Source organism: Cucurbita pepo, chromosome 15 (genome assembly GCF_057944985.1).
Source record: "Cucurbita pepo subsp. pepo isolate OVF chromosome 15, ASM5794498v1, whole genome shotgun sequence".
NCBI classification, from domain to species: domain Eukaryota; kingdom Viridiplantae; phylum Streptophyta; class Magnoliopsida; order Cucurbitales; family Cucurbitaceae; genus Cucurbita; species Cucurbita pepo.
In genome coordinates this window covers 11582257-11595804 of record NC_141812.1, presented here as the reverse complement: position 1 = coordinate 11595804, position 13548 = coordinate 11582257, and the positions used below count along the sequence as shown (strand labels likewise).

The 13548-nt window shown below is 37.2% G+C and overlaps 2 protein-coding genes, 2 non-coding genes and 1 pseudogene across 4 annotated transcripts; all 5 read right to left on the bottom strand.

The window, feature by feature from the left end:
• Window positions 1-40: 40 nt before the first annotated feature.
• On the bottom strand, window positions 41-1283 carry LOC111811767 (uncharacterized). Its single transcript, XM_023698793.2, has 3 exons — window positions 1029-1283; window positions 719-944; window positions 41-607 (listed from the first exon to the last, which is right to left on the bottom strand). Exons 1-3 carry the CDS (start codon window positions 1257-1259, stop codon window positions 180-182), a joined length of 885 nt encoding a protein of 294 aa, XP_023554561.2. The 5' UTR covers window positions 1260-1283; the 3' UTR covers window positions 41-179.
• Window positions 1284-5546: 4263 nt separating this feature from the next.
• TRNAF-GAA (transfer RNA phenylalanine (anticodon GAA)) lies at window positions 5547-5619 on the bottom strand. Its single transcript has one exon. It is a non-coding gene; the product is annotated as a tRNA-Phe (tRNA).
• A 166-nt stretch (window positions 5620-5785) lies between these two features.
• Window positions 5786-8536, bottom strand: LOC111811665 (putative L-type lectin-domain containing receptor kinase VII.2 pseudogene; annotated as a pseudogene).
• Window positions 8537-9833: 1297 nt separating this feature from the next.
• On the bottom strand, window positions 9834-10786 carry LOC111811804 (uncharacterized). The gene has a single exon (XR_015412009.1). It is a non-coding gene; the product is annotated as an uncharacterized LOC111811804 (transcript).
• A 1611-nt stretch (window positions 10787-12397) lies between these two features.
• Window positions 12398-13386, bottom strand: LOC111811825 (MLP-like protein 423). Its single transcript, XM_023698866.2, has 2 exons — window positions 13215-13386; window positions 12398-12976 (listed from the first exon to the last, which is right to left on the bottom strand). The coding sequence occupies exons 1-2, from the start codon at window positions 13384-13386 to the stop codon at window positions 12693-12695; spliced, it is 456 nt and encodes a 151-aa protein (XP_023554634.2). The 3' UTR covers window positions 12398-12692.
• Window positions 13387-13548: the final 162 nt, after the last annotated feature.

The window sequence follows — 13548 nt, the reverse complement described above, 5'->3', positions numbered from 1 at the left end:
CTTCAATTGATTACCAAAATTGTCTGAAAGAGGATAAAAATGAATTAAAATCGGAAGTATATTATTTATATAAAATTTAAACCTACCAAATTCATAACAACTCTGGGCATTAAAAGAGAGCATAATCAATTTGATTTATGAACACATTCTAACAAAACCTAACCCCCAAAAATTCAGCCTCAAACAACTTCAACTGCGCTGCAATGCAGGCCAGCCAAATTGTCTAGCAGATCGAATGTTAGCATCGACGCCTTCGACTTTGCCGGCCGGTCCGAGAAATTCACCGGCAGATACGCCGACGTCTCCGCCGCCCTCTCCCTCCTCCCTAGCCACTTCGATTGCATGTATTTCTGTTTCCTCCATGGAGCCAGATGCATCTTCTTCTCCTTAGTGCACCTCTTCGCCGCCGCGCATAGGATCTTAATCAGAGACCATAATCTCTCTGATTTCCCGACGAACACCTCCGGTAATCGCCTGATTAATTTGTTGTATTCTTCACTCGCTCTCGCCATCTCGAACTCTGCCCTAAAATTGAGCTCGATCACCACGCGAATTTCGCCTCTTCTCGAACTCGAATTGTCCACAACTTCCAAATACGAATGTTCGCCTGAAAATTAGGGATTCTTCCAATTAGATTCCTAATTCGATTCCATTTTTTGGTTGATTTTCAGTTCTGTTGATCGGTTAGGTCAATCATCAATTTGTTGTTTCTGTTTACCTGATGGAATGTCAGATGCGCTTTTCCATTTCGATTTGCACACCGCGCAATTGAAACCGGCGATTCGCATCCGATTACAGATCTCTCTCTGCCAACAACTCCGGCAGCCTCCTGCCGGCGACGTCCCGCACTTACATATCGTCGACTCTATGTTCATTTCCCTCAGAATCTCCGCCGTCGCTCGGCGGATTCTCGACTCAATCGAACTCGTTCTCCGTAACGTCGCCTGAAAAATCAAATTCAACAATCAATTTACAGAAATCGCTCCTCTGTTTACGGCCTAATTAAAATCGTAATTACTGGATCTTACCTGAAGAAGTTCATCGTGAGAGATCCAAAACGCCCTACTCTCTTCCAAATCGCAGGAGTTTCCATCCTCTTCGTCGTCAGGGTAACCATTCCGGTCACCAGATGTACAGTAATTTCCCGACGACATCTCACCGTCCTCTAGAAACCTAAAAAATACATCGGAAAAGCTCGCCGTTCCACACAACAAGTCATCCTCACCGGTATTCCGTACATTTACCGGGATCTTCACCATGGCTCAAAGCAGATGTTGAAGTAGAAACTTGATTCACGTGTATTTGGAATTCGAATGAAATTCCCGATAGGAAAATTGAAATTATTTATAGCAAACTTTTCGGGTCGGGTTGACCCATACTAGCTGATAAACGAGCCGCCGCGTCAAAGATAATGCCGGGTCCACTGCATTGTGGATTAGACAGCTAATTCCACGTCAGCTGAACTAATTGCCATGCTGCAATATTATTACAAAATAGTTCGGATAACTCTCGAATATCCTTTTTTTTTTTTTTTTAATTAGTCAAAAAAACAAACCAATTCTAATTAGCTAAACCTTTTTTTCTTTTATTTTTTGTCTTCATCTTATCCAAAAGTTACACTTTATCTGATAATAGAATGATGCATAAAAGAATTGGAAAATGGAAACTATTTCAAAAAGATTTGTGTGAATCACGAGTGAAACGTGGCGACATTCAGCAATCTGGCCCAGTTATCAACGACAGGTGGCAGTATAGGCGACACGTGGATTTGTGTGTAAGCGTTGATGTGTGAGCTTTATCCAAACTCAGCGTGGTTGTCCAAACAGAAACTCATTGGTTTTTGGAAAGAAAAAACTCATTGGTTTTTGGAAAGAAATTTCTACGCCAACCAGAGGATAATTCACCCAATTGTTGTTTATTTTAATAAATTAATTATAATATTTTACAATATGTGCACTTATCGGTGTGATTTCAAAGTGTTGGAGGATGGAAGTCTATTTAGGGAATGATTATGGGTTTATAAGTGAGGAATGCTAACTCCATTGGTGTGAGACCTTTTGCAGTACTAAGTTACACTAAATTCGAACTAACAATTTCTTAAATCTCTTATAATATTTAATTAGAAAATATGTTTCAAAGAACAAGTGCTACAAGGGTATTAAGAAAATATATCACGAAATCATTTTAGAATTATTTTTTAAACTGGCCTCTAAAATGGAAAGTCTATATTTTTTTTTTTTTTTTTTTTTTTGCGGCTATAATACATTTTCATATAGAGACCTTTTTAAATAAATTGTAACCAATTAATTATGAAATTAAAATATTTTTTAAAAAAAAATCATATACTAAAATGAATATTTTTAAAATGTGGATATGAAATACAAATTGAAAGTACATGAAAAATCGACCTAGTATGTTTCTGACCATCCATGTACTTTTTTCCCTGAAAAAAAACATGTACTTTTTAACATATAATAAGGTTATGGGTAATGTTGAGGGGTAATATTGTCATTTCCGGTACTACATTATTGTTTTTGTCTTTTTGCCACCGATCTCCTTGTCCCAAGGGAACCAATCACGTAAAACACTAAATCCATTTTATTTTTATTTTTTAAAATTTTTCATCCTTTTCTCATAGGCTGACGTGGCCGTCGACAAAACCTTAGACCTGGTGGGAAGCCACTGCGCTACAAGACAATTATTCCCCGACATATTATTCTATAAATTAAATTTCCATAAACTCCAATTTTCATAAGATTTTGACTCTTAGAATTTGTGTCAAATTAATTCATAATTTCAAAATTAAATTCCAATATTAAGAAATAATCGATTAAAAAAAACATAAACAAAATAAATACAGTCTCAATAGATCCTCCACACGTTAGATATACCTCTTATGTATGTCTTTCTCAAGGCGGGAACAGAATTATAGGAGAAAACCCACCCGACCTGCTTCCTGACTATTAAAAGCTTAAAGAAATTCTTTTATTTAAGAGAGAATGGAATTCGTTTTATTCTTGGTTCGAGCTTCATTCGATCTTATTTATAGTTAGGAAGGGGGAAAGAGTCTATGGATATTAATGAACCATCATTGATGGACGGCGTACATTATGCACGATCAATTCAGCTCACTGAATTTTACCATGCCCATCATAAGATAAATGGTAATTCTTTGGGATGAGAATGTAGTAAATTGGTAAAAGAAATAATGTTAATAAAAGGGTAAAAAAAGAAAGTTGAAGTGTTTTCCTTATAAAATTTAATGTGATATACACTTCCAAACAGGTAAAATTGGGGCAAAAAAGGAAAGAGATAATATATATATATATATAAGTAAAAAGTCAACGATTTTAAAATTTCTTCCTAATTTGCTCGCTCTTCAATAGAAAGTTAATAAATTTTAAAATTTTAAAAAAATTACCAAAATTTTATAATTACGCTATAAATCTTAATTTTAAGATATTTTTTTATTATAAAGAATTGAAATTTGAATTCAAAGTAGGAGTACGAAAAAGTATTCAATTATGAAATAAAATATTATAGCATAGTATTAAACAAATGAAAAACGTTTTTTTGTATGGCTATCGAACACAATTAAAAATTGATAATATGAAGCTGATTAATAATTAACATTTGAATCATTCATGCTATAATTAGATTATTATTATTTAGCATATAATATAATAAATTATTAGTTATAACAACCGGACATACATATCTCCTATCCATTTCTTTTTCAACAACTCTTTGCATTCATATTGAAAAAGACCGATGGAAAAGCATCAGACACGTGTTTGAGACCTAGCTCGAAGCACATTGGTAAGTACCAAGTGTGGCCTAAATTCGAGCTTGATATAAATTTTTGAAAGAAAGGGAAAAGTATAAATTATTTTTATTAATTTGAATAATTAATAATTTAAAAAATATTATCAAAATTATACCAAATTAATATAATTATGATATAGACATGAGTCATGCTCCTATTTAAATTGCGGGAAAATCTTAATCCATTTCGATGTGGGTCTCATAAAATAATGATAGTAGGCCTACAAATTAGTGAAAGCATGTGGGATTTGGGGATATGGGATAAGCTTGAATCACTTTTGGAGCAAATATAACTTTATATAAAAGTATTGGCTAAATCAATACAAAATAATGCCCTTTCACGTTTTCAATCTTTTGCTCTTTTTCTTTCATATTTTATCTCAATATCTCAAAGCCCTAATCACAATTATCATTTATTTTTAAATTAATCAACTTATTGCAACCCTGACGGAATTACGAGTTAATTATGATTAAGACCCTAACGGAATTACGAGTTAATTATGATTAAGCGAGGAATCTTCTATAATTAAGGGCCCTCATATGTATTTTTTTTTTATAGGATTCATATTCATTTAAAAACATTTAATTAAATTGATCATATACTTACAAGTTTCGAAATTAATATCAAATTTTATTTTACGATTTCAAGACTACAATTTAGGTTTGGCCTTTTCTTCAATGAGATGAGCTCATTGCATTTAATTCGATCGCTATCATTCAACTCAAATAAGTCAAATCCCTTCGATCGGTTCATTTGGGTGGTCGTCCCACCCTTATCCAGATTATCACGTTGGTACAGGCCCATAAGCTCCATGCAGTAGAAACACTTCTATAAAAAACATGGACCAGTTTTTTGCGTTTTCATAGACCAATATAAGCTCGTAAACTCAATATAGTATATGCCCATTTCCATACCCCACTTATATAAAAAAATGGGCCAGTTTTTGCTTTTTTATAGCCCAATACAGGCCATATAGTAGGCCCATTTATATAAAAAAAAGTAGGCCCACTTCTATCCAATATGGGCCAGTATTTTTGCTTTTCACAGCCCAATACAGGCCCGTTAACTTCATATAGAAGGCCCATTAAGCCAGTTTTTTTTGCCTTTCATAGCCAAATATCGGCCCGTTAACTCGATATAGTAGGCAAGTTTTTTGCTTTGCGCAGCCAATACAGGCACGTTAACTTGATATAGTAGGCCCATTGGGCCAGTTTTTGCCCAACAAAGGCCCGTTCACTCGATATACGAGGCCCATTTGTTTAAAAGCATCAGGCCCGCTTCTATCAAACATGGGCCAGTATTTTTGCTTTTCACAGCCCAACAAAGGCCCGTTAACTTGATATAGTGGCCCATTGGACGAGTTTTTGCTTTTCATAGCCAAAAGGCCCGTTAACTCGATATAGTAGGCCCATTTCTAAAAAAACAGTAGGCCCACTTATATCAAACATGGGCCAGCTTTAGGCCCATTTCTGTAAAAAAACACTAGGCCCACTTATATCTTACATGGCCATCTTTTTTCTTTTCACAGCCGAATTTAGGCCCGTTAACTTGATAGAGTAGGCCCATCGGGCCAGTTAGTTTTTACTTTTCAGCCCAATATAGGCCTGTTAACTTGATATAGTAGGCCCATCGTTCCAGTTTTTGTTTTTCATGCCCAATACAGGCCCGTTAACTCGATGTAGGAGGCCCATTTCCATACAAGAAAAAAGAAATAATTTAATGCGGTGAGCGTGGATCGAACACGCGACCTTCAGATCTTCAGTCTGACGCTCTCCCAACTGAGCTATCCCCGCATTGTTGAAGTTTATTTCATACGTGCTTTATATATTCATTGTTTTGTCATATTTTTCATTCACAATTTTATTTCGTTGTTTAAAATTCTGATATCCAGTCCCTAATTAAAATCGTCGACTCTAGTATCATTATATATATATGTATATATATTAGAAAATGTAACAATTAAGTAAAATAATAAGATGAATTAAAGACTATTTATACTGAATTTACAAAACCAACTTGCATCCAAACAATCAAAACTTCTACTAGCGGCCAATCCTTAAAATATCCGAATCAACGAGCGATGTTGAAGAGGAAGATGTTTTGATTTGTTCAAACGTTGGATGCTGCTGGCAATGGTTGCCTCCATAAATCTCAGACAGTGTTCTTGTTGATCTTAATCTGTTCAACAATCCATCATTTGAACCATTTCCATTTCCATTTCCCTCACACAAAATGTTCACAACTTGTTGCATTGTTGGCCTTGAACCAGCCTCAGGCTGCGCACACAATAACCCCAAACAAACCATTCTCTCCATTTCATCAATCTCATTCCCACCAACTTTCAATCTCTCATCAACTACAAATCCAACCTCATTCCTCTCCATTACCCAATCTATCAACCATGGCTTCCCCTCTTCTATTGCTCTCCTCCCACAAATCACCTCCAAAACCAACACCCCAAACCCGAAAACGTCTGCCTGTGCCGATACTCGACCTGTTCGAACCACCTCTGGTGCCATATACCCAACGGTTCCCATCACTTGAGTTGTGTCTGCCGTTTTCTCATGGGGTTGCATTCGAGCCAACCCAAAGTCTCCTAACTTTGCATTCATGTCCTTGTCGAGTAGCACGTTGTTGGGCTTTATATCTCTATGTAGAACCTTGTAATCCCAACCTTGGTGCAGATATAGCAGCCCAGTGGCTACATCTCTCAAAACCTTCATCCTTTCCCCCCAACTCAGCATTGCATTCTCATCACACTCGAATAGCTTCTTGTCTAGACTTCCATTTTCCATGTAATCATACATTAAGAATAAGCTTCCTTTCTCCTTCTTACACCATCCAATAAGCTTCACAAGATTTCTATGCTGTAATCTTCCCAGGCTTGAAATCTCAGCCACAAACTCCCTCATCCCACTCTCACCTTCAACACAGATTCTCTTCACAGCAACTTTTGATCTCCCTAAGGTCCCTTTATAGACCTTCCCGTTGCGCCCAAACCCAATCACATTGCCTTCTGAGAACCCCTCAGTTGCTTCATAAACATCTTCATAAGCAAACCGATGCGGCCAATATTCTAACTCCCACTCTTCAATTTCATCATCCTTTGGTTTCTTTCGTCCCCTTCTTTTGGTAATAACAACAACAACACTACATAGAATTACAAGTCCAGCACCACCCACAGTTATCCCCAATATGAAAGATATCGACTCGAAAATGGAGGCCAGCTTTTGAGGAGCAAAAGATGGCAAATTCGTTATCACTAAAGCATCAGCAATAGAAAAGTTAGTGGAACTAAAGCTCCAAGATAATATCTTATGGCTTTGAACTAATTGCCCTGTGGCTGCTGTAAATCCCACATACATCTTATCCAAAAGCAATCCAGAAAAATTAACAGACAGAGAAATCAATGGCTTTCTAGGTTTTTTCACTCCCACTTCAGCCATTGTAATATTAAGCAAAGAATCTAGACATTCAATCCAAACCTGATAAGTTTCTCCATTATTGATCTCCAGCTGCTTGAATTCTCCATCATCTGGTCCACTCCAAAACCCTGCTGCAGCGGAAACAGTGGACTGGAGAGAATTCAAATCCACGCCCACATGGTTATCATTGGTGTCATTGAACTCTTGATTTTGGAAAGTGTCGAACTCAACAGCGAAGACATGGTTATTGGGGTTGCCATTATTGGTGAAATTGAAAATCCCCAAATGCTGAGCCGAGCTGGTGCCGTTGATTCCAGTAGAGGGTGTGAAGAGGAAGGCAAATCCATGGCCCGGGAGAAGATTTGGCTGAGGGGTGACAGAAAAGATGAAAGAAGTTGCAAAGGAAAATGAAGAATTGGAGGAAAAGATGGGAATCTTAAAGGGGTAAAGGGCACGGCCGATGGAGAAAGGGGTATCTCTAGTGAGAATAAGAACAGAAGACTCAACTGTGGCGTTGCCGAAGAGCAAAGTATTAGTGGAAGTGAAATTGGTGTTGAAGACGAACTCTGTAGCCGAGACTGAGATGGGAATGGAGATTAGAATCGAAAATACAGCGCAGAAGAAACTGCGTGAAGAAGAAGAAGAAGAAGAAGACATGATCAAAAGAACTGTTTGGATCGGAAGCGGGAGAGAATTTTGAAGAGGATGAAACTGGGAAAAGCAAAGAATTGTTCATAAGCTACAGTAGAGGAATAAATGAGGGATTGACATGGATTCAACCAGAAGGATGAGCGAGTCAAAAAAAGAGGTCGTGAGATTATTGTCAAAGAAGGCATCCATTAATTATCTGTCCCCATGTTCATTTTCATGGGTAGGGCCATAGGGGCACCCATATGCCATTTGCATCTATTATGAGGAGATAAAACTAATTCTTGTTCGAGTATGATTAGGAACAATATCTTTGGAAACTCATCATTCATACATACAAAAGTCAATTAAATGCAAACCCAAAAAGGAAATATTCTTGAAGTTCATGAACACATAGAGATGAGCAGAGAGAAGGTCAAAACAGAGCCTAAGCCAAACTGTTATTCCAGACAATCATTTGGCTTACCCATCATCTATGTCTTGGCATGTATAAATCCTTTGGATCTGCCCATTGAATCAATCCACAGGAAAGTTTTTCATTTTCTCTCACTGCCCTTAACACCGAAAGAGGAAGGAAACAAAGGAAAAACACAAAAGCAGAGAGCCCACAGAAAGCCCTGAAATCACAGACTAACAGATTTGAAAATCGAGCTGTTTTGGCAATGGCTGACAATAAGGAATAAGACCCAGAAACAACCCACCACAAGCAACATCCCAGTCGTACTCGCTGATCATGAGGGTGATGAGCAAAAGAAGAACAGGGGTATGTCTTTTTGTTCTGGTTTATGCCCTTCGTTTTGTCATCTTCGTGGAATTTACTTGCATATATACAGTCTTGATTCCCATCCTTAAGTGGGAACTTCTTCTTCTTCATTTGGGTGGCCGGAGATTTATGTTAGACGAACACGCTTTCATGACTTTGCTTTGGGCTTCCCCAAAAGGCCTCATGTCAATAGAGAGAGTATCCTTCTCTAAATTAGTTTTGCTTTGGGCTTCCCCAAAAGACCTCAGGTCAATAGAGAGAATATTCTTTGTTTATAAACCCAGAATCATTCTCTAAATTAGCGGAGGTGAAATTTTTATCATCCAAATTTATGCTTTTCTGCTTCTTGATACACATCCCATGGGTTGATGGGTTTATATGAATTATTACTTTCTCTTCTGTTCTTTTGGAATTGAGCTCGTTTCTCCAGAAGGCTTCTTAATAAGAGATTTACAGTTCTATTTTTTTTTTTTTTTTTGTAATGGTTGGAAGAAATACAGGGAATTTACTGGATTTTTTGAAGGGTGGTCTCAACTTGTTCTGATGTTCATCACTAAACTACTAACTGGATCCAAAAATATGGTGAAAATGAACGAACAAGGAGCATACCTGGCCTGACTGAGAAGTCAAAACAGTTCTTTCGTTTTGTAAAAAAGTGAAGTCCCCATGGCCTGTGGCAACACAACAAACAATTCAATTAAATGAAAACCCAGAAATGAAAAAAAATGTTCCCTTAGTTGAAGAACATGGTGAAAAATGATTGAACAGTTCAGAGAGATCAAGAAACTGTTTGTCTTTGTAATGAAATGAAGGCCAGAAGGCTTACATCAAATTGGAGCAAAACAGCCAAGAGCAAAAGGCTTTTGCAATGAAAAAAGCTTGCAGAGGGGCACTAAGAGTCTTAGAAAAAGTAGAACGAGCCTTGAAGACATAACAGCTTAATATATCATTGCAGAATTCTTTCAAACGCCTTATCCGCAGTAAGTTTAGTTTCAATTTCAGCTCCTTACACAATGCTTCCCCCGGGAAAACGAGTTTTTTCCCATAAGATAAGATCAAAGGGGTTAGATTGATGGTTTTCCCCCTTGAACTCAGGAGGCAATCTTCAGATAATTTCATCCAAAAGATAAGATATCAATTGTGTTATGCACCAATCATATGGACCTTTAAATTGCAGAACCACATTCCATTATCACATTTCCACAGCCAAACAAAGAAAGCAGCAACATTACAGAACTTGGCCCAGTTATGAATACCAGAAACCAAGAAAGAATTAAGAGAAGAAAAAAACAAAAGCTAACACCCTATACTATATCCATATATCAAATCAATTTAGCCAATCTGGGAGATGTTCTTGTCCCAGAAACAGAACCAGTCTCCACTCTTCCACCACTCTTCCGTTTTCTTTCAGTGTTGACCTTTTCCCCCCTTGTATTTTCATCGTTAATCTCTTCAACGATCTTCATTACAGATTCACAAACCCCATTGATTTCCGAGCTTCTATCCCTCTTTAATTGATTTCCCTAACTCTCTGCAGCCACTCGATCAAAATCATCTCCCAGCTTCTTCACCAACCTCCTCTTCACAACCCCAGTCTCTTCCTTGTACACGCCAACATCATCATCGTCGTCGTCAAACAGAGCCATAAATCGCCGTCTCTTTGCTGCCATCGGCGCCGGCGGTGGAGATACAGATTTCGACTTCTTGAATTGGCGATCGCCCGCAGCTTCGTCGTCAGGGTTAGATCTCTTTGGCGCAGAGTCCAGCTTAACAACCTTCTCGCGCTCGGCTCGAAGTTTGTGGACATTACCTTCGATTCGACCTTGAAGCCTCAGGCGATTAAAGCTGAGGCCACCCATAGACCAATGAGCCTCGTTTGCCCATGAGAGAAGCGGATCGAGGACCGGCGTAGGTGGATCAATACGCTCGTTGTTGAGCTTGACATCGGTGTAATAGCGTGGACGAGGGAGGCTGCTGCCGTAGAACTTGCCAGGGCCGAGAGGAACCACCATGGTGAAGATTTGTAGAGAAAGTGGAATTAGGATTCGATGAAAATTGTAGAGATGTTTTAGGGTTTATGTAGAGAGGGAATTGGCGGGAAGAGTTGCTTTTGGCGCGAAGGTTATGGCGCCAGAATATATAATGCCTTCGCTTTTACCAACCTATCGATTGATTCACGGATTTGGGAAGTCACGTTACACGCGCTGTCCTTTGTATAAGAAACTCCATTGTTGTTTTTTTTTTTTTTTTTTTTTTTTGCTTTTAAAAATTTTCTTTTTGGTCTTTTAAGATTTTCTTTTATTAATTTAATAGATTTAAGCATTAATATGCAACTTTTGACCATAAAAAAAAAAAAAAAAAAAATTAAGTGGTCCAAATTCCTTTTTTACTGTTGTAAAAATAATATCGTTAAAAAATAGAATTGTATTATGCTAGTCCATCTCCAATATATGTGACCAAATAGAAACCACCTATCACAAGTTCGTTTAAGTCTATTATGATCGAAATTACAGTAGAACTGAGGTTAGTGTCAAAGATTACCAAAAAGTCACGATGCTTGCAGCATCAACTTTAAGGGTTGTTCTTGGATCAGTTGTGTTGATTGAAGAAGCGAAATTGCGTGAAGGAATCCATCTTGTGCTTGATGCGTGACCATTTTCCTTTTCAAACTAAAATGTATGCTTTGATCGTACGGAAGCAACTATTGGGACAAACCCACCAGGGAGACACAATTGATTAGTGATAAGATCAAACACAAGCACATATAGAGTTTCGTTCATAATTTTACATTCATGTTGTGTGTTAATAATATGTTACGTCACAATCTTACTTCGCACACAAACTAATATAGCTTCGAGTGTGAAAAGCGATTTTACTTCTCAACATTAGAGGATCTTGAAATTGAATTTAACTTTGTGTTACTGTTGCATCAAGAGATGTCAGCCACATAAACTTAATCACTTAATATCATTATTAAAAAGGCACCTCAAGTTGGATTATTTAAAACATGCTTTGCTAATGATGTGAGGCAAATGGACATCAATGTAAAAGAAGTATATTTCTTGATGTCATTAATGAATAATACTCCGAATAATTATAATGAGTGATGAATATAAAACCTCAATTATGGTAATCAAGTTGAATTGCTTGAAAGGCATAGCTTAAGTAAACAACTAAATTAGATTAACAACGTCCTAATCCCAACTAATCAGCCAAGCATGAAATTAGTGCAATTATGTATAATACCATTTGGCTACGTTTGAATTTGTATTAAAAGTAATTATAAATTAATCAAAAAACGGATTTTAAAAAGAAAATTACATTTATCAGTGTCACTTCAATGCAAATTTTTTAAAAAGAAAATCACATTAGATTTTACAAACAAAATTAGAATAAAGTTCAAAACATATACAAATTTAAGCAATTATTAAATTATAATATATAATCTTTAATCAAGATTCATTTACTAAACATGGTAACTGACCTTTTCAGATTTAAATATAAAATTTACCAAATACCAATTTACTTCATATCATGAAACTTGCTTAAAAGCACTTAGTTGACCCATTTTCATACTCTTTTTTTTTTTTTTTTTTTTTTTTGTAGCATTGGCGTAGCAACTTTTCCTTTCCACTTTTCCGTATATCAAATATCAATAAGTTATTTCTATGTCGCATATTGAAACAACAATACTCTTTCACTACTTTAATATAATTTATTTTTCTTTCAAATAAGGAAGCAAAAAAAAAAAAAAAAAAAAAAAAAAAAAAAAAAAAAAACTAGATTCGTGCCTAAAAGTCACCCAACTGTTCTTGACTTCCCCGTTGGGCTTTGCACTTCGTTAACATCACATACATAAATTCAGAGATGGCACCTAATCCAGAACTAGAGAAGTTTCTCACACAGGATTGACATGACCCAACTAGATTTTCACAAGACAGAGAGAGAGAGAGAGAGAGCATGGACTGCTCTACCCTTTCCAAACTTATTCCATACACTGAAATATAGAGGAAGGATTGTGTTGAGGGCTCTAGAAGCTGAGGTCAAACTTGTCAAAGCACTGGAGGAACCGCAAGGCAGCATCCCTAGCCTTGTCCGGTGGAGGGATGGTGGGAGACAGTGGCTCGTATTCAGCTTGCCACTGAGCGGTGCACATTTCCGTCTCTTTTCCTTCCACGGGAGTGAACGTGAAGGTCACTTTGTATGGATCATACATCTTCATTAGCTCTCCTCCCACCACGTCGTAGCTCACTGATCGACCTGTCTCCACCTTCTCTATCTTCTCCACCGACTCCCCCACGTAGCTTCTCAAGGCTACACGTCTCATCATAATCAATAATAACTCATTTATTACACTACGCTATCACTTTTTTTCCCTTGTAAACAAAGATGTTAGATATCCTGACGGTGTTTAAAATCCACCCAACAAGCAGTGTCTAGAATTAAAAACTAAGAATTCAGCTATGGTTTTCATGGATTTGTATATGGAAACAAAAAAATTAAGAAGATATTTAAAACAAGAATATCTAGAGAGAGAGAGAGAGAGAGGTACCAGGGCCAAGCTTGAAGAGCCTGAGAGTTCCAGGGCCGCCATCTCCTTGAACATATTCAGCTCGAGAAAGCAGCTCAGGATTGATTTTACTGATAACCTCGTTGTCTCTGTACATCTGCCATGCTTTCTCGGCGGGCAGGTTCAATGACACCTCTCCTTTCATGCTCCTCATTTCTCCGTCTCTATGTGACCACCTGGTTTTTGGCTTTCTGCTTACCTTTGCTAGACAGGGAGAATATAAATAAGGAAGCAAGCTGAATGTATATGCCTTCTTTCAGAGTCGAGGGAGGAGTGTTTTAATAAACAACCATAATTGACTCCACAGATAAATATA